The sequence below is a fragment of the Pholcus phalangioides genome, unplaced genomic scaffold (genome assembly GCF_987345545.1).
Source record: "Pholcus phalangioides strain wild (caught in Gottingen) unplaced genomic scaffold, Ppha-v1.0 ptg000024l_1, whole genome shotgun sequence".
In the NCBI taxonomy this organism is placed as follows: Eukaryota; Metazoa; Arthropoda; class Arachnida; order Araneae; family Pholcidae; genus Pholcus; species Pholcus phalangioides.
In genome coordinates, this window is record NW_028301616.1 from 11683960 (window position 1) to 11710429 (window position 26470).

At 41.4% G+C, this 26470-nt stretch overlaps 2 protein-coding genes across 2 annotated transcripts; one reads left to right on the forward strand and one right to left on the reverse strand.

Moving 5' to 3' along the window:
- Positions 1–8766: 8766 nt before the first annotated feature.
- LOC149068733 (uncharacterized) lies at positions 8767–20036 on the reverse strand. Its single transcript, XM_089251424.1, has 2 exons — positions 19752–20036; positions 8767–12720 (listed from the first exon to the last, which is right to left on the reverse strand). The coding sequence occupies exons 1-2, from the start codon at positions 19977–19979 to the stop codon at positions 8971–8973; spliced, it is 3978 nt and encodes a 1325-aa protein (XP_089107550.1). The 5' UTR covers positions 19980–20036; the 3' UTR covers positions 8767–8970.
- On the forward strand, positions 19946–23483 carry LOC149068734 (uncharacterized). The gene is made up of 2 exons (XM_089251425.1): positions 19946–20604; positions 21216–23483. Exon 2 carries the CDS (start codon positions 21220–21222, stop codon positions 22621–22623), a length of 1404 nt encoding a protein of 467 aa, XP_089107551.1. The 5' UTR covers positions 19946–20604; positions 21216–21219; the 3' UTR covers positions 22624–23483.
- The last annotated feature ends 2987 nt before the right edge of the window (positions 23484–26470 follow it).

Consider the following 26470-nt stretch of genomic DNA (forward strand, 5'->3'; position numbering starts at 1 on the left):
AAGGTGACCCCCTTGAATGTGTATAAACCTCGTTCTTCAACGTATTTCTATGGATATGAAAGCTTCCTGAACTATTTATAGAGAAATGCAGGCTAAGTACGCATGTCTAGGGATATGCAAGCTAAGTACGGGGATGTGCAAGACAATTTCTGCGCATATAGATATATATATATGTAAGCTTGTTGCTTGTTTATATAATTTGTAAGGAAACGCGTAGAAGTTTTGGATATCCATGGAAATACTTAGATGTCTTGGAGAGAATTGGAAAACTGTTGAAGTTTAACGTCTATGGAAAAGCGTAAAAGTCTAACATCTATGGAAATGCATAGAAATCTTGAATATTCACGAAAATTCCTATAAGTTTAAAACAAGTGCGACCCTTTGAAATGTCTAGCAGAAAAAAAGGCCTGCATATAATATGCGCATACGCCTAATATTGTGTGTGCGTATATGTTTATATAAATGCGTAGAAGCCACGTGTACACTTTAAATGCGTTAGAGGCTTGCGTATCGATAATTTTCAAACGAACTCGTCTCTCAAACGAAACGCGTCTTTTGAAAATTAGTTAATAGATGTGTGCGTAACTGCGTAGGAAGCATGATCATCCGCATATATATTTTGCCATAAGTTTTTCATTAACCCAACGTTTTGCTTTTTTTTATTCATTTTGTTGATTATTTATATTACATTTATTAAATAATCAGTGTTATAATTAATCTTTATAATATCAATATTATATATCACATCATTTCTTCATTATTGCAAATCACATTTAATGACACATATTCGAAAAATGAAACAAAAATAACGTAAAAACATATCAATGAGAAATTTGAAAACATAAAATGTGTAAAAAAAAGTAAAACAAAAATATCATTATTGTGAGTCATTAATTTAATATCATTACTCATCATCATTTGTGACGTTAGTGAGTAGTCCATTTTCCCTCAGAATATTCAGGGAAAAAAAATTCCCTGTTCGTGCCAGTGTCATCGTTGTGAGGAAAAGAAATGATCGGGCTCAGAATTGGCGATTTCTATGCCCTACATCCAATCAATATGCAGTATTTGTGAGCCAATCAGGAAGATTGTACGCCAAAATAAGAAGAAGAGAAATAGGATGCTGTGTTTCAAAATGTGGAAAACTTGCTTGGTAGTCTGAATGACGTTTGTGGCAAACAGTGCAGAGGGCTTCTATCTAGGAGGTGCTGGTCCAAATATCCCGCGTCCAAACGTCATGTACCACCATTGTAGGTGTCGCAGTGAAAGTTGTGTTATGTTGCTGGAACGTCATCGCACCTTGTATTAATACGTTGACGTTACGTCACCGCAAATGTAAAAATGCGGTCGACGACTTTTTTTCCTTTTCGTTCTTTTCCTCTCTATTTACTTTTGACCTTTAAGCAGTATAGCAGTTATTTGTGATTAACCTTCTTTATTATTTGCTCTCGGAAAATGGTTGAGCTTGATTCAAAAGTATGAAGTTCTTTATTATTTATTCTCGAAAATGGTTGAGCTTCATTCAAAAGCAGAAAGTTCTTTATTATTTGGTCTCGAAAATGATTGAGCTTCATTCAAAAGCATGAAGTTCTTTATTATTTGGTCTCGAAAAGGGTTGAGCATCATTCAAAAGCATGAAGTTCTTTATTATTTATTCTCGAAAATGGTTGAGCTTCATTCAAAAGCATGCAGTTCTTTATAATTTATTCTCGAAAATGGTTGAGCTTCATTCAAAAGCATGCAGTTCTTTATAATTTATTCTCGAAAATGGTTGAGCTTGATTCAAAAGCACGCAATTCGTGAGTTGCGTTTTTTACTTGCTAAATCGATTATTTTTCGCCAACAATTAAATTTTTTACTCTTTTCCTCATTGAATTCCATTAAATACTCGTCACGTATCCTCCAACACAAAAAAAAAAATCCTACGGGAAAATAAAAGAAATACGCAGCTAACGATTTTGAAACTAAATTAAAAGTTTTCTAAATGATGATCGAAGTCTTTAGGAAGGAAAAGTCAAGAAAAATACTTTTCTTTTTTTGTTTGCATAAAAGAAGGCGTCCTCCCCACATCAGGTTTCCATTATTTTACCACACATTCTCAGACAAATTCGTAAAAAAAGAGAGAAAACGTTTAATTTGTTTAATTGATTTTTTTTCACATTTAGTTTCGAAGTTTCTTTTCGTCGAATAAAACTTAGATGGAAATCCAAAAAAACAGAGAAGGTTCAGAATCGATCGGAGAGAACGCATTGGAGCCGTTATTGAGCAAACGCCGAATTTTTTGTGCTAAAAAATAGTGAGTTTTGGAAATTTCAAAATCCATGATACGTTTCATTTTTTCAAATCATTATTTTTCCGAATATATCCGAATGTACAATGCAGGCGTTGTGAGTAAATGAAAGATGAATTAATAGAAATTTTTGTCTATAAAAAAAATTTCTGAGATGTTATAGAGAAATTCTATATAGGGCATTATATACAGTTTTCCCCGCTTAATTGGATGTTAGCGATTTCAACACACAATATCCGACTAAGCGGGGATTAGATTATGCGACGAACAATTCAAATGACATTTTGCAACGTTAGCATAGTGTGTAGAGTGAAAAATGATGAAGTATATCATCAATAAATTAATAAAGCTCCTCCTTAAAGCTTAATAAAGCTGTTAAATCCGACATAAAAAAATGAAATGAAAATTGCATTTAATTATAATGATCACATTAGAGGATGATGTCACTCTCCGCTATCCATACAAAGATTTTCAACAGCTGATTGATGCGAAGATATATTTTGGAAAGAGAAAATTCAACTGCCGGCTGTTGAAAACCTTTGTATGGCCAGCGGAGTGACATCCACGGATAAGTCGCCATCTGGTGGCGTTGTCAGCAATTGAGAGATTTGGCCTGAGTTAGGTCCGACCGTCCACGTACGGTTCCGTTCAGTGCATACTAGCCCCAAGGAAAAATTGAGACATTCGTTGCCTTGGTAGTCTAGCGGTCTTGGGCGTTCACACCCCAGAAAATGAAAGGACGTGGGTTCTATTCCCCACAGGGCAGTTGAATTTTCTCTCCTTCCACAATATATCTTCGCATCAGCCAGCTGTTGAAAACCTTTGAATGATCACATTACCTAAGGTTTTTGCCTTTAAATTTTAAGAGTTAGCGCTGTCTATTGGCCTACGTATTGGAAACAATATGAATACTTGGGGCCACCAGTATAAACTCTCAATTTTTTTATTATTATTGTCAATTTCAACCTGGTAACATATTTTTCATTAATTCTAAATGTCTCATTCAATAAAATCCTTATATGTGTATAGTGGTCGATGTGTATTAACGACGTGTAAAGCCTGATATTAAGTTGTTCCTATGTAAATTTACCTCGTGGATAAAAAAGAAGTGTTCGTTAAAACGAGATTCGACTGTATAAATTCCCAAGGAACTCAATATACATTGTAAACTCTACGTTAAGGAGAAACGACACTGTTAAATATCTTGGGTGCGTATTAGATAAGTCTCTCTCCTATATGCTCCACAAGAGTGACCTATGTACGAAATATACGTATAAGACATCAAAAGCTGTAGGAATGCTTTCATGAATCACGTTTCCTCCAGCAAGACTTTCACTACAGATCAAGGTCGTTTGAGACCCATCGTCAGGCCCATTTTGATATATGCTGCCACCCCCCCCCCCAACCCCAGTTTGGGCATATGCCAGTAGAAGAAGCATGAAGAGTTTACCAAGGCAACAAAATATTGTACTACGACAAAGCGCCATGGTACGAGAGAGAAAAGAATATCAGAAGAGATCTGGATGCATCATTAATCTTGGACTTCATCAAACAAAGAACTTTCAAGGGCGCACGCATTTCGAAAGGCTTAGATCATCGGAACATCGTAACGATAGTCAAGTATTTTGACCATAGAGTTACCAAAACGCATCCCACTGTTGGAGGTCACTTGGACAATGAACTAGCTTTGAAGTTGGAAAAAAAATGTGTGTTATATATTAACTATCTCAGTACGCTGTTGAAATATAGTAAACCGCCTTTATTTGAGTATATGTAAGCTCCATGTATACTCATGTAACCGCATATATTCTCATTTATTCCTTTTCGCAATCTTACAAGATACAACACTTTTTTTTATTTTGTGGATTGTGGTCAAAGTTGTATATTGCAATTATTATAATTTTGTTATTTTTGGCAATTAAATTTAGTTTTTGATGTTCGTCATGTTAACGGCATTAGTCTTGCTTGTATAGTTATGAATGTATACGTAAAGTATTGCAAATTCTGCAATTTAGTAACGACCCATAAGAGGGTTGACTGAGGGGTTTTCACAGACAGTGCAACCATGAAAAGAGTATAATTATTGTACTATTTAATGAATGAATGATATATTTTTTTAAATTACTCATGCTCTATATATAAGCATAAATCATTGATTAACATGTCCCAATTATGTCACATTGTCCGTGGGGGTTTTTGAGTAACACAACATCAACTACTCTTTCCCCGCCCAATGACAGATGTTCCTTCAGATTATAGTAAATATTTCTCGTGATGAGTGCTCTGAATTCAAAGATCTGTAAATTAATAAGATCTGTCAATCCACTTGGATTCACATTAAAATTTATATATATATATATTTCTCAAAACATACATTCACTACACGACTGCAAACACAACTTGTCGTTTCCTTCATATGCCAATCCCGGGCAGTTTGTAGGACGGAAGACAGCCGGCAAAGGCTAGGAACCGACGAAAACGTTCAATTTTGGTCTGGTGGGAGAAAAGTCGTTGAAATTTATCATATTATTAAACGGGAAAGTTTAAGGGGGGTTGGTGCGCACAAATTTTCCAAAAAACACATTTTCGAATTTTTTAATTTTCAAATACTATGAAATTTTCTGCGTCCAACTGTGTTGAAGTTTTTGTTCTACCTGCAATAAAAATATTTTTAAAATGTTTTAAAATAAACTCTGGCAGACATTACACATGCTAATGTTTTTCACTGAAATGCCCTTTTCTCAAGACTAAGTTTGTTGTTAGATGAGGAACATTTTTTCTAACAGGGCAGTCATTCAAATGTCTTAAAACACTATGTGGTGTTACATACAGGAGGATTTTTTTATTAAAATTATTTTAAAAAAATTTATGGCAGAAATATTGGTAAATTTTGTTGATTTTTGAAAAAAAAGTTGCATTTTGTTCAAGTTAAAATTCAAGAAAAAAATAACCAACAACTAAAATCCTAAAAGCTCTTGTTAATGCGTCGTTAAAGCTCCTATAGCACCATAGTGTTGAGAGACACGCAAAGTTGCAAGACATTTGAATGAGTGGTGTTCGAAAAAATGCTCCTTATATCTAACAAAAAACTTAAGTTTCTAGGGAAAAAGCATTTTAGTGAAAACATTAGCATGTTTAATGCCTCTGTCAGAAGCTTATTTTAAAATATTTTAAAAATATTTCCAGTACAGGGTAGAACAAAAACTTGAACACTGTTGGACGCCGAAAATTTCATAGCATTTAAAAATTGGAAAATGTGTTTTTTGGAAACATTTGCGTGCACCAACCCCCTTAACATTGTATCTATGGGAGAAATTTTGGTGTCGGAAGATTTTATACGTTTAAGCGGGGTTGACTGCACTTCCAAAATAAAATATGTTATATCGAATTTTCGATATTTAAGGACTTATGTGATTGAAAGTTTGCTTCTAAAGTCAATGGTTGCAGAACCGTTACTGCTATGCAAAAAATTTGAAACAGACCGTATAGCAGATAGCGTTTATAATACACAGAGGAGTCGAATGATTGCGACCACCTGAAACTAGAATGATGAATAATAAAATGAAACGCGCCTCATGAAATAATGCAAATCCTTTGGTTCAACCTGCATAATTAAGTTGACCACAATGTCAGCTCGATGACATTGTGAATAATAATTTCGGGAGTTATTATTTCCGGACAAAAAGGTTTTTGGAGATTAGGAAACATGAATCTTCAAAACTTTCCACCTGACCATCCTATGCACAAAAGAGTAATTTGTATTGAAATATCTGACCCCAAAGTTTTCACATTGCTGAAACAAACGTCCGTTGATATAATTCCTGAGAGAGCTCCACTTCGTAAACGTGTTGTTATATCCGTAGAACTTACTATAAAAATATCGGTCCATATTTCGAATTGCGGTACAGTGGAGACCATCCCATAACGGTAGATCTCCGTTAGCAGTACCCCCCCCCCCGAGGGCAGACACCTTTTGAATTACATTCAGAGGCTTTGATGTACATGGTGTCACATAAATTCATAAATGGTTTAAAATTCATAAAAATTGAATGTGATCTTCAATGCGATTTGCTGTATATATACAAAAAAGAAAATGTACTATATACGGGGTGATTATAAAAAAACTATCCCGACATATGGGCCCCTAACTATCATACCATTCACAGAAACTGAATGAAATTTTGGCATAAGGTATTTTGAGGAATGATATGGAAAACAACAGTGTCACTCTAACAGTTACGGTTACAGTGAGAAAATATCAAATGGCAACACCAAGTTTTTTGTATTGGAATGCGATTTCCATACTGAAAAACACTAAATAGCGTTGGAATGGCACCTGTAGCACGAAAATCCCCGGAGCTAGGCAAGGAAACAGTAAAAAGGACTTTGCCGTGCACCAGAGCATTAATGTTCGTTTCATTGGTCACACCGTTTCTTCGGCTGAGATCCCAGCCTGATTAGTCCTCCACAAGGGCATGTGAAACACAATAAAATGCTTTATTTTATGCTGCTTCTCTGTCCTTATTGGTTGTCCTCACTTTTAGCCTATCTACCGCCGGTGATTTGCATGCTACAGTTGCCGTTCGAACGCTATTCAGGGTTTTTCACAATGGAGATCACATTCCAATACAAAAAACTTGGTGTTGCCATTTGATATTTTCTCACTGTAACCGTAACTGTTAGAATGACACTGTTATTTTTCATATCTCAAAATACCTTATTCCAAAATTTCATTCAGTTTCTGTGAATGGTATGATAGTTAGGGGCCCATATGTCGGGATAGTTTTTTTATAATCACCCTGTATATATATATATATGTGTGTATGTATATATATAATATTTTTTTGGTAAAAAAAATAAATGTAAGTTATTTTGGTAAAAAAAAATGTCAGTTCAAATTTCCGCCGATAGAGGACGATGCACGAAAGCATATCACTAGAAATATGCAAATAAAAGTCCCATAAAATGCATAGTTTACGATTAACAGCTCATTTATGAATTTTCTGGTTACTCGGGAGTGACCGAATTCACGAAATTTTATCTCTGAAATTTCCCCCTCGAAAATGTCGTCCCTGACATTTGACCTGCCTTGACTGAACGAGTGGCCATATCAGTGACCATATAAGAATGAGTGACCAGATTCACTTAGTCTCTGATAATCTGATACAGTCACCCACCCACTCACTTATTCACTCCACTCACTTGATCACTCATATGATCACACATGCTGTCACTCCAACTCACTTGGGGCCGTATTCATCGACATGGTTTAAAGAGTCACAATTTTTGGATAAGAAATCAACATAGATTGGTTAAAATCCCGAATTTAACCAATCCGTGTCGATCTCTTATCAAAAAATTGTGACTATAGTTCAAACCATGTCGGTGAATACGGCCCTTGGTCACTCAAATGTTCACGCACTTGGTCACTCATACGGCCATTTACTCATACGGTCACTCACCTACTCACTTGGTGAGTCTAACGGCCATTCACACCCATACGATCACTCACACGATCAGGACAAGCGAAATGTCCGGGGTCAATTGTCAAAAGCGAAATGCCCCGGGTAAGAAACGTGTCCGGGACAAAACGTCCAAGGCGAAATGTCAAAGGCCAAATTTCCATAAACCGCCTCTTACATGGGGTTTTCATTAAGAAGTTGGCACGGGTGGATAAAGCACAATGGGTGAGGTAGTTTCAGTTCAGCCAAGCATCACCGGCGGAATCTTCACGAACGTTCTGTACGCAGATATTCAAGAAAGATTGTTCCACTGAAAATTCTGTGATTTGCTTGCGTGCAGCGATCTCTATCGACCAAAATTTGAACCAAGTTTTTTTACCAAAAAGTAGGGTGATTTTAGCGGTTTTGGTGCACAATAGGACTGCGCATTTGCTGCGCATCAAACAATAGGGCTCCCCACTTGCTGCGCATCAAACAATAGGGCTCCCCACTTGCTGCGCATCAAACAAATGGGTGCTTCGCACTTGTTGAGGCTCGCTAGATGGCGCTTCCTATGACGTCATTCCCAAATTATCGTTTTTCAGGGGGGTCATTCCTAAATTAAACTTTATTTCCCAAGTGATGATTTTTTTCAGGGAACATTCCTAAATTAAACTTTTGAATTCATTTTCTGACTTAGAAAAAATTTGCTCCTAAATTAAACTTTATTTCCTGACTTGTTTTTTTTTTTTTGGAGGGATGCTCCTAAATTTTTTTTTTCCATCCCAAGTGATGAGATTATTTCAAAGAGGGGTCATTCCTAAATTAATCTTTTCTTCCACAAATTATTGTTTTTTTTACTGACTTAGTTATTTTTCTAATGATTTTTTTTTTTCATTCCTAAATTAAACTTTTTTTTTCACATATCAAGCTGTAAAATAAAATTCCCTCAAAAAGAAATGTTATTGACTTTTCATCATACTCAAGCTGAAAAAAAAAAATCACACGTAACTCAATTAATGACAGAAGCATTGATGATAAAGAAAATTAAATTTTAATGATACACAAAATAAATGAGAAAAAATATATATACAAGAATAAATGGAAAAAATATATATACAAAATAAATGGAAAAAAATATATACAAAATAAATGGAAAAAAATATATACAAAATAAATGGAAAAATATGTTAAAATAAATGGGAAAAAATATGTACATCAGTGTCCATGTAGCACTGTTCATCGAATGGCATAGTGGCCATACGCATATGTTTTAATGCCATCACCGAGAATATAGCGTTTATCGTCGCGAGGGCACAGCGACGTTTTGCGGAGGGCGACCGTTTGAAGTTTGTGGTTACTGGAGGAGATTTTTAGCATGGTGTTTTTGATCGAGGAGTTGTTGCGGAGGCAAGTCAGGTAGTCTTGATGTTTGAGATGCTTTTTGACGACCGCACGAACGACCCCTTTGGCGGTCTTCTTCTCCGCGACTGCTGTAATCATGCTGTACATTTTTGATCTTAATCCGACGAATTCCACAACGGGTTCGCCGCCGTTCTCGTCCTTCATGACGCCCACCACTTTTTTGTTGTGCAGGCTAAACAGAGGATGATCACCGGGATAGTTTGACGTGTCGAACCTGTGTAGCTCCTCCCTCATGTCTTTGTAAATGTCACCGGTTTTTATCTCGTAGAGGAATGAATCTGTGTCTGTGAACAAAACTTCCACACCGGGTCCGTACTTTTTCTTCATAAAATTATAATGGAAGTCCGCCATCAAGTGTTTGGACAGGTCCAAAATCGTGACACCGGTATATATGGGCCTGTCCAGATGGATTTTCGTCTTCAACATCTTGATGACGGCTAACTCACCGGTGATTATCCTGAAGCATTCGAATGCCGGGGATGATATTAGCTTCCTCAAGCTCTTCTGATTGTTGGCGAGACGGATGTCGACGTGCTTCCTCAAATTTTCTAGCGATTTCCCGTACACAGCGTTATTGAGGAGCTTATAGAAGTCCTTTTCGAATTCGCACCGGGCATTTTTCCTCTTTTCGGTGTTGAACGCTATGTACGGGCGTATCCAAGGCTCTTGTGTGAATTCGACTGCACGCCGAACACCCGTCAGCTTCATCCCCAGCGACGTGTATAACTTCAGGCACCGGTAATGGATGACGTAGGAAGTTTTGTTCATCAGATTTGGTGAGAGCTTTTTGGATGGTTTATCACCGGGTCTTCTGATGAATGGAGAGAGCATGTCACCAGTAATTTCAATGTTTTCTGCCGCCAAGGGGAAACAATTGTGCTCGTCGTGCAACTTCACCGGGTATTCCATGTCCACTTCTAAAATATACCCCTTGACGGCGTTGTCATCGATGTTGAGAAAATCGATGCTCTCGAGTTCACTGGGGGACAACCATCTAAAGTCTCTCACCGGGAGGGGCTCCATCATACACTTTCCGTATAAGTTGTTCACATCATAGTACATGATATATGATGTAGGTTCACTGGGGTTATAACCGGGTATTAACGGGTTGTTGGCTCGCGCATACCGCTTGGAGATCACTGAGACCCCACCTCGGATACCTTTCTCCATGAAGAGATGCATGTCCGGATCTGTTATCAATTCGAGCTTGACACCGGTCATTCGCAGACATGCGTTCCAGGCCAATCCCGGGGATGTGAACGTATGCACCGGGTCGATCTTGTAGTTTTCTTCGCAGAGTTTTCTAAAACTCTCGAACACATCCCCGAGAAGCAGCACGTCAGTCTTCACGTAGAGGTTGTGGTAATCACCGAGGTTGGAACACCGGAATTCTCTCCAAACGGTATGCGCATATGTATACTCGTCACTGGTTATATGTTGATCCCCCAGAGAGGTGTAAAAGGCCTCTCGTGGGGGCAGCACCGGATCTTCGAACTTCTCAAACGAGTCAACGTACTCGTACGGATAACATCCTTTACGTTGAAGAAGATGACTCGTAGCTCCAAAACATTTCTTCATGTTGTTGAAGTCACCGGGGTTCATCGCTTGCACGAGCGAATCCAACGACGCCGCCAAGAACTGGTTGGAATCCAGGAATCGCAGGCGACCGAGAGAAAAGGAGATAAATTTCTCCATATTCCTCCCGATCACCTGGATCCTGCGATCGGGGTACCGGGAAAGTCCTTGCATCAGGAAATGAGCGTCGTAGTTTTGTAAATTGTGAAATATAACCGGGATGTGACGTCTTAACCTGAGCTGGAGATTGCACTTCTGATGCAGCGCCGCTCTAAAACCACCGGTGATGTGACAGTGGTCACGAACCCTGTCGTCACCGAGTGGGCGGTCGCACACCATACAAGTGGTCGCATTCCCGAATCTCTCTTCATCTTCAGCTGTCATCTGCAGAGGCACCGGGTTGTCGAGCTTGCCCATAACCACTCGTTCTTCTTCGACGAGACACCGGAAGAAGACGTCCACGCAATCTTCACCCCTGTACACTGTGGGCTCTTTCACGTATACACCATCGGGCCCCACGACCGTATACGCGAATCCACAGGGGCGGTGAAGGCTCTTCTGGGTTGTGCTAGAGAGAGACGGGTTCGGCTTACAGCTGTCCACCTTCTCCAAGATCGCCTCAAAGTCCGCATATATGACGTATGGAACGTGCAGCTGGTAATGGTTGTTCTTGAAGAACATCACGTTGTCGTCTACACCGGGATACGTCACTCGTTGCAGACCGTGTGTCTGGCAAAGTGGTTCGTGCGCATTCAGCTGCTCGAGGGAGGAGAAGCGTTGCAAGCAATAATTGCAAAAGTGGGATGCACCTTCATACTTGGTCGTGTAGGAAAGCAAACGAGACATGTTTTGGATGAGGCAGTAGTGCGACGTTGTCTCGTTGCTGATGAACAAGAGGTTGATTGGTGTACCAGACACCACCTCACTAATCCTGAGAGGAAACACCTCTCCTCCCTCCAACCCAAAGACGTTAATGCGCACTGAATTCGCAGCTTCGAACCGTGGGATTTGTTTAAGTGTCACCGGGTATACTAATTCACTGGTATTCAATTCATTCTCATACTGAATATAGTTGAACACCCTTTCGGGGTTTTGTTTCACCGGGTGTAGGGCAGCCAGTACGCACCAGAGAAAGCATTTCTCATCATCGTTCTTTACATTTACCACTGCTCTTCTGCTGGCTACCCCCTTTGGCAGCGGAATATAAGTGGCGGCCGCTAGTGGTTGGTATTGCGTCGTGTTGAGCTCGAGCGAGAGCACGCGCTCGAGCACCCAACCACTTCCGCTGCCTTCAAAATCCTCTGTAGCCTGTTTAACCTTATTGAACGCTATTTGAAGGTACTCGTCAATTTGGTCAACGGTTAGTGTGGTGAGCATCTTACTCCGAAGATACCCGTTGCAGAACTCGTCCTCACCGTCACTTCCTTTCCTGGAAAATACAGCAGTCGCGACGATGTTCCATTTCAATGACCGATGTGTGGCCATATCCTCCCTCAACAGCCGCGTCAACTCCTCTCTGACGCTGTCGAGGAAGGTGGTCATATCCATTTCGGTGTCTGGGGTGGGGATCAATTCGTGCGTCGACAACATGTCGAGTGCGCGCCTGACTTGCCCTCCTCCTCCTAGCTGTGCTCCTCCTTGGGGTGCTCCAAGCTGCTGCTGTGCCCCATGGCTCGGTGATGGCCGCTGTGGTGGTGCTCCTCCTTGCGCCCACTGTGGGGACGCATCATGCTGGGGTGGTCCTGCTCGGTGATGGCTCGGTGATGGCCTCTGTGGTGGTGCTCCTTGTGCCCACTGTGGGGGCACACCATGCTGGGGTGGCGCACCATGCCCCATGGCACGCTGGTGGCGCATCAAATCGCTCTTGCGGTGAAACGCTGCATCGCACACCAAACACTTGTGGCGACGCTCGCCATGCGTTAGCCTGTGCTGATTCAGATTCCTACGCAAGGAAAACTCCTTACCACACGTCTCGCATAGATGACGCTCCTGAAAAACAAATAAAAAGGTAACGTAACACACGTAAGTCTAACACATGAAGAAATGGAGGAGAGGTATAGAAACCCACGTCTTCCCGCTAGTTTCGGTGGCGTATCCGCCCTCAAGCGCGTGCTCAAGTCATCAAAGAAAAAAGAAATCAGAGATTGGTTGGCTGGCGAGAGAGCGTACACGTTACACAGATCCATTAAAAAAGTGTTTCCCCGCAACAAAACAATAGTGGCCGGTCTAAACAGTCAATTTCAAATCGACTTGGTGGACATGCGTAATCTAGCAATTCACAACGATGGTTACAACTATCTTTTAACGTGCATCGACGTCTTTTCCAAGTACGGTTTCGTCGTGCCTCTCAAAAGGAAAACCGGTGACAGCGTGGCCAAAGCTTTAGAAAGCATCTTTCAACAACGTCAACCAGTGGCGCTACAGAGCGATAAGGGGCGCGAATTTATAGCGTCACCAGTCCAGCGCTACCTCAAGCGTCAAGGTGTAAAGTTTTTCACTACGGAGAACGAACAGATAAAGGCCAGCGTGGTGGAAAGATGGAACAGGTCTCTCAGAAACTGGATGTACAAGTACTTCACTGCCAAGAACACGTATCGCTACATCGACATGATCGAAGACCTCGTGTGGAGTTACAATCACAGGTATCACAGGTCTATAAAAATGAGGCCCGTGGACGTGAACCCCGGAAACGAGCCGGAGGTGTGGAACAATCTCTATGGGGATACACCCAAGAAACAAGATTGCAAGTTTAAAGTGGGTGATCACGTGCGCATCACAAGATCAAAACACACCTTCGAGAGGGGGTACGATTCTAATTTCACCGAAGAGATATTCGTGGTGACCGAGTGCGTGAAAAGGGAAATTCCCGTTTACAAGCTCGAGGACCTGATGGGGGAAGAAATCAAGGGCACATTCTACGCTGAAGAGATGGTAGGTGTAAAGATGGGAGAAAAATTTCCGATTGAAAAAGTTTTAAAGAAGAGGAGAAGAAAAGGAATTATTCAATACCTCGTGAAATTTCGGGGGTATCCGAAAAAATTCAACGCGTGGGTGGTCCTATAAAAACCCGGAAACAGTGCGCGCATCTGTCATTTCAGAGATGGCTTCTTTCTATCTCACTCTACCCAGCGATGCTTCCAGAGACTTTTTTCCCGACAACACGCTCTCGAGTTTCGTGGTTAAACTTCCAAACACCCTGGAATTCGAATCCGAGATGGAAGTCGCACTGTCGGAGATAATTTATCCCCATTCATTCCACAACATCACTCAAGAGACAAACACTTTCGAATTCGATGTCGGAAACAAGATAATGAAGACCGGTCGCATAGCCCCGGGTTTCTACGAGACGACCCCCGAACTGATCAAAGCCATATCCACTCAAAATTTTCAAGACAAGATTGGTGTGACGTACAATAAAATCACGAAAAAAGTTAAGGTGAACCTCAAGAAAGACACCAAGCTCAGTCTCAGACACGGTATAGCCGAAAACCTGGGTTTCGAACCCGGCCTGATAGAGGGTCCGACCATAGTCGAGGGTCCTTTCACAGCCGATCCTAAATTAGACTTTCATCTCTTGTACGTGTACTGCAACCTGGTCGAACCTCAGGTCGTGGGTAACACCTACGCCCCGCTACTGAGAATCGTGAAAACTAGCGGTCAGGACGGGGATATCGTCAGCGTGTCTTTCGAACGCGCCCATTACGTGCCGCTGGCCAGAAAGAGTTTCGACATCGTTCACATGTATTTAAGGACGCACATGGGCAAGTTTTTCACATTTCAACGTGGAAAGGTGATAGTGAAACTACACTTTAGACTGCGACATGCATTATAAACCGTACCGGAGCTGTGCCCACAGCATCAACGATTATTATCTCGCTCAGGCTGGAAACGGACTCGGATATTATCAGGGTAGCGCTCTGCAAAGAGGTTATGGCCTCGGATCTATATTCAGCTCTCTCTTCAGATCGGCCGTGCCCCTGTTGAAACGCGGTGCCAAGGCAGTCGGTTCTCAACTGTTGCGCTCTGGTGTGGATTTCGCCAACGACATCGTTCAAGGAAAAGACGCAAAGATCGCAGCTCGCGATCGTGCCAAGGAAGCCGGAAGGTCTCTCACGGATAAGGGGGCCAATAAAATCAAATCCATGCTCGGAGGAAAGAATAAAAGGAAGAGACTCGTCAAGAAAACCGTCAGTAAGAAGAGAGCTAGAAAGCTGTCGACATCCGATATATTCAGCGATGGCTTTAATCCACGAAAATTCTCATGAATGTTTGAAAAGCGAAGCCGATCTGTTCACGGTGCCACCCACGGAAACCTCTATAGAATCAGCCGAATGGGTCCAGTACCATCCCATATCTCAAGTGCGTGATTCGGGGGCCCCCATCGAATTTCACGTGGCCGGTAGTGCCGAAGAATACATAGACCTTTCTGCCACTCAGCTGTATGTCAGAGTAAAGGTGACAAAACCAGAAACCGCCGAAGCCGTATCGACGGCGAATAATTTCTTGCATACCCTTTTCTCTCAGATTGACGTCACGTTGAATGGAAGAACGCTCACAAACTCATCACACACTTATCCGTATCGAGCTTACCTGGAAACACTGCTTAACTACGGATCGGATGCAAAGAGAGGACCCCTGACAGCCGAGGGCTACTACAAGGACACTGCAGGTCACATGTCTGACCTCACCAAGAACGAAGGGGCCAAGAAGAGAGCTAAACTCGCGGAAAATTCTTTTGAAATGATGGGCGTGCCTCACGTCGACATATTCTATCAACCGAAGCTGATGCTCTCTCTCGTGGACTTGAAGATGAGACTGGTTCGATCGAAACCCGAGTTCTTTCTGATCACTGCTGCTCAGGGTTGCGACGTGGTTATCGAGCAAGCGAGTATTTTTGTGCGTAAAGTAAGAATGAATCCTGCTGTGGCTGTAGCGCATGCCATGGCGCTCGAGAAAACAACAGCCAAATATTGCATTAACCGCGTGATATGCAAGGTCTATTCGATATCCATGGGAAGCATGAGTTTCGTGCAAGATAACGTATTTCTGGGTGTCATGCCTAAGCGATTGGTTATGGGCATGGTGGACACGGAAGCATTCAACGGAACGTTCGGTTTGAACCCCTTCGACTTCAAGCACAACAACGTCAACTTTGTTTCTGTTTCTATCGATGGAAGACCCGTCCCCCACACGTCGCTACAACCAGACTTTAGGAACAGACACGTCATCAGAGCCTACAACACACTCTTCGTGGGCACCGGAAGGCCCGGAGAAGATAAAGGATGTGACGTGAGCAGAGAAGAATATGAAGCCGGCGGTTACAGCCTCTTCGCCTTCAACCTGATACCCGACATGAGTGACTGCGGACACGTGCACCTACAAAAGCAGGGTAATCTGCGAGTGGAACTCAAGTTTTCCTCAGCCTTGACCAAGACCGTGTCGGTTATCATATTTGCCGAATTCGAATCGTTGGTGGAAATAACAAAGTCCAGAAGCGTCTTGTGTGACTTTGCGGGATGAACACTAAACAGATAGAGCACGCCCTCTCGACACACCCCCACACTCGAAAGGCTTTCCTAGGTGTTTTTGCGAGTGACAATTTACCCGAAAATGTGATCGCTTATCCCGCTGCACTGGTTGTGAACACGGACAGAGAGAATGAACCCGGAACGCACTGGTTGGCTATTTACATCGAAAACGAAGCGAGAGCTGATTTCTTCGACTCTTACGGGAACCCGCCCACCTATTTCAAGAAGGGACACATAAACAGATTTCTACGACGCTACTCGCGCGTCGACTATAATGACGTCATGTTACAATCAGATAAGACAACCGTGTGCGGTCACTATGTGATTTTTTTTATCTATTCTCGATGTATCGGCAAAAGTATGAATAATATTGTATCGCGTTTTAATATGCAAAACGATATGCGCGTAGCAAGCTTTGTAAAGAAAAATTTTTCTGTTAAATAAAAGAGAAAAAAAATTCATTCATTTGTCATTTACTATGGAACCTTTCAAGCTGACACATCCGAGCACCGTGCTCATTGCCGGACCCACCGGTTCGGGAAAAACATATTTTCTCAGAGAACTATTAAAACACAGAAACGAAATGTTTCGAGAGCCTCGTCCGAAACGAGTTATATGGTTTTACGGCGAATATCAGACTTTGTTCGAAGATATGGAAGACTACGTTGAGTTTCGAGAGGGGAGCAATTTCGAAAGCGTGGAAGAAGACAGCTTGGTGATTTTAGATGACCTCATGAACGAGCTATCGGGCGAGAAAAAATTAGCAAACCTTTTCACAAAGTACAGTCACCACAGAAAATTGACCGTGATTTTCATAGTGCAGAACGTGTTTCACCAGGGGCGGGAAATGAGAAACGTTTCTCTGAACGCGCAATATATGTTTCTATTCAAAAATAGAAGAGATGTCAGTCAGGTGACCCACCTGGGACGTCAGCTGTTTCCCAATAAAATCAAATTTTTCAACGAGGTGTTCGAGGATAGCACGAAAAAACCGTATTCGTATTTAATGGTTGATTTACGACCCGAGACGGAGGAGGAAATGCGCCTGCGCACTAACGTGTTACCTGGGCAGACGCAATATATCTATAAACCCAGGAAATGAAACTTTCCATTTTCGAACATGACGGCTGTGATAGAGGTCGAGGGTTTCCAGCTGTCGGATAGAACATTCATAATCAAGGAGTTGGCGTGGTGTTTCATGCATTCGAGAGAAAATTTTCACTATGTATATAAACCGCCCAAAAAGTTTTCGGAATTATCTCCTAGAGATAGACACCAATGTCTCTACGTCACCAACAACATACACGAAATATCGTGGTCGGCGGGTGATGTACCTTTTGAAATGCTGGAGCAACATTTGCAGCGATTATCAAAAGTCGTATTGTATACGAAAGGCCACGACAAGTGTCGGATGCTACTGCAGCAGTACGGGTTAAAAGTTTATAATCTAGATGCGATTCTCTGCCCCAACATTGTGGACTTGCCAGAAGTGAGCGCGAACTGTTTTCTCCACGAAAACATGATAAAGCACTGCGCGCTGAAGAAGGCTATAGCATATAGCATATGGTTGGAATAAAAACATCGTTATTTTAAAGTATGGCATTGGAGAAGCAACAAGTGCTTCGTCTACTCTCTGCCTGTCCGAGGAATAAACGTAAGGATTTGTTGAAGAAATTACCGAAATCAGCATTAAAGACAGTCTGCGAGTGCTCACTCAATATTTTGAAGGGTGTCATACCGTTATCCTCAAAACAGAAAAATAAACTGAAAAGGCACAGAAATACACTTCGCAAACTCGCCTGCAAAAAGACGCCGCTATACGAGAAAAAGCGCGTGCTGATTCAGAAAGGAGGTTTTTTGTTCCAGTTAATCCCAGCCGCCATACAAACCCTCGCCACTTTGTTCACGAGATAATGGAGCACGCACAGAAATTCGCTCTGGTTCCAGAACAATTGTTATCGCGTCATGTGACCCCAAAAGAGCAGCTTTCTGAGTTGGACAACGAGATGTTGAAAATACTGCGAAGCAAGGAGCCCGAAGCTATAAAAATTAAACTCTATCAGAATCTGCTGAACAAGAGAATCAACGTCGCCGAGAACAATCCACCGCGGTTACCAGAACCGAAAATTCAAGAAGTAGAAAAAGAGAAGAAAAAGAAAGTTGACGAATTACCAATAGCTCTGATTTCTGTCCCGAAATCGCAAAGAGGGCACTCAGAAAAAATTATCACGCATATAAATAAGCATCCGAACATATTAAAAATTAATTCTAACGGCTCGATCGTTTATAAGAGCAGACTCATCAAAGGAAGCGACATTCGCGATTTGATATCAAGTGTGGTCGGTCGGAGAAAATCACCCGTGGTGGGTCAAGAAATTTTCCTGAAAGCGCTAGAAGAAACCGGAGCTCCGAGAGATTATATAAAAAACCCATTTTTGAAACATATTTGGTTAGAGCTTTGAAATGCCAACAACAGTGGAAGCCGTGATCTACGATCAAAACAATAGAAAGCAGGGTATCGCATGGAAAACGGATGTACCGTCATTCGATTTACCGAGCTGCTGGTCCTACGAATTGGAGAGTAATGGAGAACTGATAAGACACAAGAGAATGTTCGCCATATTCACGATACTGATTGTTATATTATTTACTCTTATAGCAACAACATATAAAAATCAAATGGACTTTGAAAGATGTAATTCCTCTCTTCCGCTGGGAGGAAATATTTTTCTCACGTATTGTAATAAAACCTACGATATACGCTATTTTAGCGGAAATGCGCCCACTACGAAAGCCGTTAATCTCACCAGTGCGCAAATGTATAAATTGATTCACGAGTCTGCTGATGTACAATTGAATAAAAAAATTTCTATTTGAATTCTTGTGTCGTTTTGAAATTGTTTCGCGACATGAAATTCCCAGATGTTTCGCAGCTCTACCATTAAATAAAGTTTAAATACCTTACATGAAATAAATTTAACTTGAAATAAATTTACGCCTGAGAAATTGTTTCGCGACATGAAATACAACTGAATAATTTTTTTTTCGATGAATGAAAATTTAACTCGCGACATAAATAAATTTGATTTGAAATTAAATTTAACTCGGAATAAAATTTAACTTGTAATGAAATTCCCAGATGTTTCGCAGCTCTACCATTAAATAAAGTTTAAATACCTTACATGAAATAAATTTAACTTGAAATAAATTTACGCCTGAGAAATTGTTTCGCGACATGAAATACAACTGAATAATTTTTTTTTCGATGAATGAAAATTTAACTCGCGACATAAATAAATTTGATTTGAAATTAAATTTAACTCGAAATAAAATTTAACTTGTAATGAAATTCCCAGATGTTTCGCAGCTCTACCATTAAATAAATGAGTTTAAATACCTTACATGAAATAAATTCAACTCGAAATAAAATTTACTCCTGAAAATTAATTTGGAATAAAATTTAACGCGCGATAATTTAAAAAAACAACTAACCTCTTTCTTCTTCTTCTCTGACGGAGCATATCCACTTGGTCCAGCTTCTACTGGCGCAGGACGCTTCAGGCATTGCTGGATGAAATTCTCCTCATCCTCAATCATTAATTTTATATCGCGATCACTAACTAAATCCTCGTTGAGACATTCATTGACGAAATTATCGTCATTTTCCAACAATCTAACTAATTCTTCTTTACTTATACCGAAATCGATAAAACTAGCCATTGCGCGAACGTACGAAGCGAAAGCTAAAAAACTTGATGCTGTCTGGACAAAACTCAAAAACGAAGTGAGAGGATCTGCAAAGAAGATGATACTTTTAATGAGATAAAGGGTTAGGAAGCGATAACGAGTCTCGTGTGCTATGCGTCATTACTCGGGCAGACAGTACTCATATAGTTATCAGTGTCGCGTGCAGAATAATCGAAGCAACGCGAGTGATGCATACTCACGTCAATATCATTATCAGTGATTTATGTAACATTGGATAGTGTATCGTTAGATATTGGTACTGTATCAGTGATGCATGCTCACATGAATATATTGTATCAGTGATTCACGTGAATGAGATAGTGATGCTACTCACATCATTATCAGTGATTCATGTAACATTGGATAGTGTATCATTAGATATTGGTACTGTATCAGTGATGCATGCTCACATGAATATATTGTATTAGTGATTCACGTGAATGAGATAGTGATGCTACTGGGTGCACTTTGAGATTCACAGTATATTCCTATACTTATGCTTATCAACTGCAACTGCAGTATATAAACTGCGGGACAGACACAATTCCTTAACTTAGTTCTCTCGCTCGCTTGGATACACTTCTCTCTCCGCAACTTGGTAAGATTTTTTTTTTCTATGGCTTCTTGCGTGTTAGATTTTGAGGGATTCTTGCTTAAAAGTGGGATATATGTTGTTAAGGAAATGGCTTGCTTTGATTTAAGCACAGGGAGAGTATATCACTCTCTCTACAAGCCGCCATTCTCTAGCAAGGAGCTATCCGAAGAAGATTTCCCACAAATGCTCTGGGTTAGCAGAAATCTTCTTAATATTAGATGGGGGGAAGGGCTTTTCGATTATAATTTAATGAAAATTCATCTCACCACTGTTAATAACAGATATAGTTGCATTTATGTGAACTGCAGGCAAAAAAAAAAATTTCTAGAGCAACGATTCAACCTGGAGACAGTGAAAGTCTTAAACTTCCCAAAATCCTTGACTTCTTGCGGGTTTCACCCTCTGCAAAAAGGGCATTGCGCAAGAAGCAAGGTCGTAGCATGCGCTGAATGGTTAGATGCATAAAAATTTAATTTTGTAAAATAATAATAATAATAAAAATTTAAAAAACTTAAAAAAAAAAAAAAACTTCTGTTAAAATATATATTTCGCAATTTTTTTTTTTTTCATCTTGAGAGTTGCGGAGAGAGACTGTATGCGTTGTTTTCATTTAGACAGATGGAAAGCCTCCGCTATGAATACGCTCGGAACGTACTGGATACTTCCGTTGCGATACTACACCAGCTCGAATCTGAAATCGTGTACCGTCCAGCAGAGGAATGCGTCTTCAAGTTTGGCGACAAGACTTATCCGATGCCCAGACAGCATGCTGGGTATGGTGACGCTGGCCTACACTACACCTTTTCCGGAATGACCCTCCAGGCCCAACCGTGGACACCTCTCCTCTTGGATTTGAAAGCCGTGGTCGAGAGCATCTCAGGCCATGACTACAACTTTGTTGTCGTCAACCGATACTCTGATGGAACCAAGAGCATCTCCCCGCATTCCGATGACGAATCACAGCTCGTCAAAGATTACCCCATCGCTTGCCTCTCCCTGGGCGCTGAAAGAAAGCTCGTGTTCTCTCGACGGGGGCACCAATCCGTGGACCGAATCCTGGAACACAACAGCCTGCTGACGATGCTACCTCCAACCAACCAGCTGTGGCGTCACGCGATACCTAAAGACCCAAAAGTAAAAGACGTCCGACTCAGCCTGACGTTCCGGAAAATGGTTTCGAGTAACAAGCGCCCATCACCGAACACTCAACCACCATCGGCTAAGAGATCTCGCAGCAGTGGATTCAATAAGGAAGCGCCGCCTCCCAACATCTTTCACGTGAAGGAGAACTTTTTCGTCAGCGTCGTGATCTTCAGTGGTGAAGTGCGCGTACATATTCGAGAATTTTTCGAACGCGATGGACTCATGCACCCAGCTAAAAATGGAGTGACTCTTTCGCCGTACGTGTGGGAATGTTTGAGAACCGAATTCTCTCGTCGTACTATGCTGCAACGCGTTGATAGAACTTTCCTAGTGTCGGAGAACCTGATCGTGGACTACAGCGGTGATGATGTGCTAATTCAAACTCTACATCGCGGGGACAACAAAATTTTCAAGTGCTCCGAAAACCCCCTCAAAATGACTTTCCAGGCAATCGAGGCACTCTTCTGGAGCGAGGATGATAAACCACTTCATACCGTGATCAGTGAGCTCGTGCAGAAAACGCTCTGCTTGGACTATCTGAAAGTGTGTGTGCGCGAAAACCAAACTAAAGGAACGAGTTCTATGGATATCACCGACATTTTGGCTAAATTGGTGAGTGAAAAACTTTTTGCTAGCATCGAAAAAATTGTTGACTGCCATGGGTGTTCCATGGGATATGCTAATCAGTTGGGTCATGAATGTCTGCAGTTGAATGATAATTTAATGTTTTATAAATATTTTGATCATGCTTTAACCCTGATTGACTTTCGCGAAGTCGCTAAAACTCTGGCGGAAAATTACGATGTAGCGGAAAAATGTTTTAATGCGATTGATTTTGATGTTTTGAAATCTAAGATAGAAGAAATTTATTTGAAATAAATGAAAATCATATAAAATGACTTTGTATTTTATTGCTCCTTTGGTTTATTTTTACTTTTCAGCTTGGACATACAAAAGTTTATTTGTGACTTGAAAAAAATTTTATTTTAAAATTAATGAAACGATTCATCTTTGTTTAGTTTAGAAAATAAAGTTTAATTTAGGAATGAAAAAATCATCAGAAAATAAAGTTTAATGTAGGAAAGATCCCCAAGTTAGAAAAAAAAAAAAAAGTCTGAAATTAAACGATAATTTGGGAAAGATCCTTCTCTTTGGTGATATCTTCGAAGTGACGTTATGGGAAAATCTTGGGATAGAAAAAAATTAAGTTAGAAAATGCATCCCTCCAAAAAATAACAAAGTCAGAAAATAAAGTTTAATTTAGGAATGACCCCTCTTTGAAATAATCTCATCACTTGGGAAGTCAGAAAATAAACGATAATTTGGGAAAGAGTTGAAAGAACGGTAATGAACTTTAAATTTCCCAGGGTGTTGAGAAAAAAAAAAAAAACCAAGTCAGAAAATAAAGTTTAATTTAGGAGCAAATTTTTTCTAAGTCAGAAAATGAATTCAAAAGTTTAATTTAGGAATGAAAAAAAAAAATCATTAGAAAAATAACTAAGTCAGTAAAAAAAACAATAATTTGTGGAAGAAAAGATTAATTTAGGAATGACCCCTCTTTGAAATAATCTCATCACTTGGGATGGAAAAAAAAAATTTAGGAGCATCCCTCCAAAAAAAAAAAAACAAGTCAGGAAATAAAGTTTAATTTAGGAGCAAATTTTTTCTAAGTCAGAAAATGAATTCAAAAGTTTAATTTAGGAATGTTCCCTGAAAAAAATCATCACTTGGGAAATAAAGTTTAATTTAGGAATGACCCCCCTGAAAAACGATAATTTAGGAATGACGTCATAGGAAGCGCCATCTAGCGAGCCTCAACAAGTGCGAAGCACCCATTTGTTTGATGCGCAGCAAGTGGGGAGCCCTATTGTTTGATGCGCAGCAAGTGGGGAGCCCTATTGTTTGATGCGCAGCAAATGCGCAGTCCTATTGTGCACCAAAACCGCTAAAATCACCCTACTCCAAAATAAAAAATCCATTTCGTGAGAACAACTTTTTCGTAAACCGCATTAAAAATATTACTTAGATTTCCAAAATATTTACGAATTTATCTGACATCCCGTATTTTACTACCCACTAATTAATAGACACTCCTTGTTAGCGGACAAAATCTTCGGTTGCAAGAATGTTGTCCGTTATCCAGAAATGTCCACTGCGAGAATGCACACTGCACAATCTTTTCAGTCCGCGAGCGATATATGCGGGTTTTATGACGCTGGTTTTGTTCTGGAATGCATTTTGGACTGTGATGTTTTGTGAGACTATTTTGTGTCTAGTCTCTCGAATTCCCACTGCTCTGTAATCCTGGATATTCATCGGATGGACTGTGATGTTTCATGGGAATATTTTTCACCATATCACTGTATATATGTTTTTTTTTTCTCTTCTGTCCCGCTCATTTAACAGAACTGCGATGTTTGTCATGTTCTTTCCTGACAATTTCCACTTGATGTTAAGCACTTGCTGTCATTTCTGTTCAGTGCTTCCATGTGCCATGTATGCATGTTTTCTTTCAGGTGGCAAGGGAGCTGAAGCGAGTGATTGGCAACCGAGATCCCACGGGTCCATCTGCGGATGGATTGGTGGGGACGGAGTGCGGTGTTGGCATGGACGGACGTTTGGTTCCGTTCTGTTGCTCCTTTGAGCGATGAGTGGCGGACGGGGGTGTTCTCTCGTGGACTAGGGGAGCCGAGTGCCTCGGAATGTTTTTGCTGGGTCGGAGATCTGGCGGGCGGTCCACCTGTACTCCTTCTTGACCATCGCAGGTTTCCGGGAGCTTCCCGGAGTGTGGCTGCTTGGGATGGAGTGGGGTCCCGGCGGCTTGCGAGTCGGGGGATGTTCGCCGGGCCCGGATGTCAGGACAGTTCTTCCAGCATGGCCCAGCCGCAAGGTAATCCGCTTATATCCCACAAGGGACAGAGCGGGGGCCATGTTTGGTGTTATGGTTTTATGACGCTCGTCTAGAAACTTTATCTTTATCTGAAACCGACTATAGCTCAGGCCTACCACAATGAAGTGATTTTCTCTCGTCTAGAAACTACGACACACCAACCCCGGTCATATGTCGTTATACAATTTCCAAACAGTAGACTTGGGTGGGAAATTAAAGCACCATCTATCGGTGGTCGCCCAGGTTGGATAGGTATATAACTTGTTTCTGATGATCTTGCCTGTATTCTAACTCGTGGAACTTGACGGTAAACTACATAGTTAAAGACGAGCGTCTTACCAATTTTTTTTTTTACTTTTAAACCGTACACCAACTGGCTCTGTCAACATTCGTCAATATCAGCCCTTGTCCCGGTTAAGGGTCATGGCTCCACAGCGATGGTGGTGGACCTCTCCTAACCCAAGTCCGGTCCGATCCATCTTAGCCTTGTCCGGGTTTTCTTGTCGGCTCCGGTCTTTTTAGGGCATTGGCCATCCATGTTGCTTCCATGGCTTCCGAGGGAGCTCTTAGATGGAACTCTTTGGTGTGACGACATGATGTGGCGTAGTGGAGTTTTGTGCCTAGTTCACCACAGCGATCATTGAGGATGGACCTGAACCTTCGGAGGTTAACAGAGATTGGGCCGTGTCCAGTAACGAACATAATCAGTTCTCTGCACCACTTGCTGTTCCTTCCACGTTTTCACGCGACGCAGGATCTTATGCGTGGACCTTCCCGAAGCCTCCGGATCATCCCACGCTATTTGTCAGTTCATCATGATGTCTCCCCATAGCCTGGCTTTGGCAGCGGATGCCGGCAAGCGGATTTCATTTTTGAAGCTGCCATTCTTTGTGGCCTCTTTTGCGTAGCGGTCGGCCTCCTCGTTGCCCCACAAACCCGCATGCGCCTTTATCCATGATATTTTGATGTTCGTGATGGTGGTGTGTCTGTGCATTCTGGATGGCCATGATTCCGAGAGACCGTCCGTTCTTATGTGAGCATGTTCTTTCCGTCTTGTTGCTTCCTTAGCCGCTGCTAGGATGGCATGTAGTTCTACTTGGAGGCGTGGTCGGCTGAAGTTGGTTTTCTGTGGTTCCCAACTTCAAGGCGCAAATGCGAGCCGATCTCCCCGTTAAAAAGTCTCGCCACAGAGAGCAACAGTCCTACAAACAGTACAAATATTCAGTCACTACACATCACTCACTTCACTTCTGAGATATAGATTGCAGCACTGAAAAATCATACACAACGCTAGATACGCACTCAGACTGTTAGGTACACACACTTACAATTCCGGCACAACTCACTAGGTAGTAAATTGCCCATAGCGATAGACCTGAGTTGTGCTCGGCTTGAAAAAAAAAAAGAAGTTCTACTTGGAATACTGAGTTTCCAGGCTGGAGTTTTGACTTCCAAATGTCCACGACCTCTTCGTTCCGGGTTCTTATGTAGGCTGCCCCTGTTGCACCTTCAAGCTTCGAGCCATCAGTGTAGTAGATAGCGTGCTCTGCGATATTCTCTGGCTGAGTCTTACCACTGTGCCACTCAGGCGCTTCCCTCAGAAACTGGAATATATTGGGTGACCATGTAACCCGTATTTTACGAAATGTTCCCATACTTTCACACACACAGCATCCAGTTTTTTTGGTTTTTTTTCAATTTCTGTCGCGCAACAGTTATTTTCTGCACACTAGGGCTAATTCGACCGGAACCTACAATTCAGCCTATGTATTTATCGCGTTGTTGTGTGTATTGATACTTGTCTAACGGAACATCTTGGTGGACCGCATGTGTGGC

Bases quoted from the DNA above. Each gene is read 5' to 3' on its own strand.
- LOC149068733 (XM_089251424.1), bottom strand. From the start codon at position 19,979: ATGGCTAGTTTTATCGATTTCGGTATAAGTAAAGAAGAATTAGTTAGA. The intron at 12,721-19,751 runs GTTAGTTGTTTT...TTTGTTTTTCAG, and splicing joins CAGAGAAGAAGAAGAAAGAG to GAGCGTCATCTATGCGAGAC.
- LOC149068734 (XM_089251425.1), top strand. From the start codon at position 21,220: ATGGAAAGCCTCCGCTATGAATACGCTCGGAACGTACTGGATACTTCC.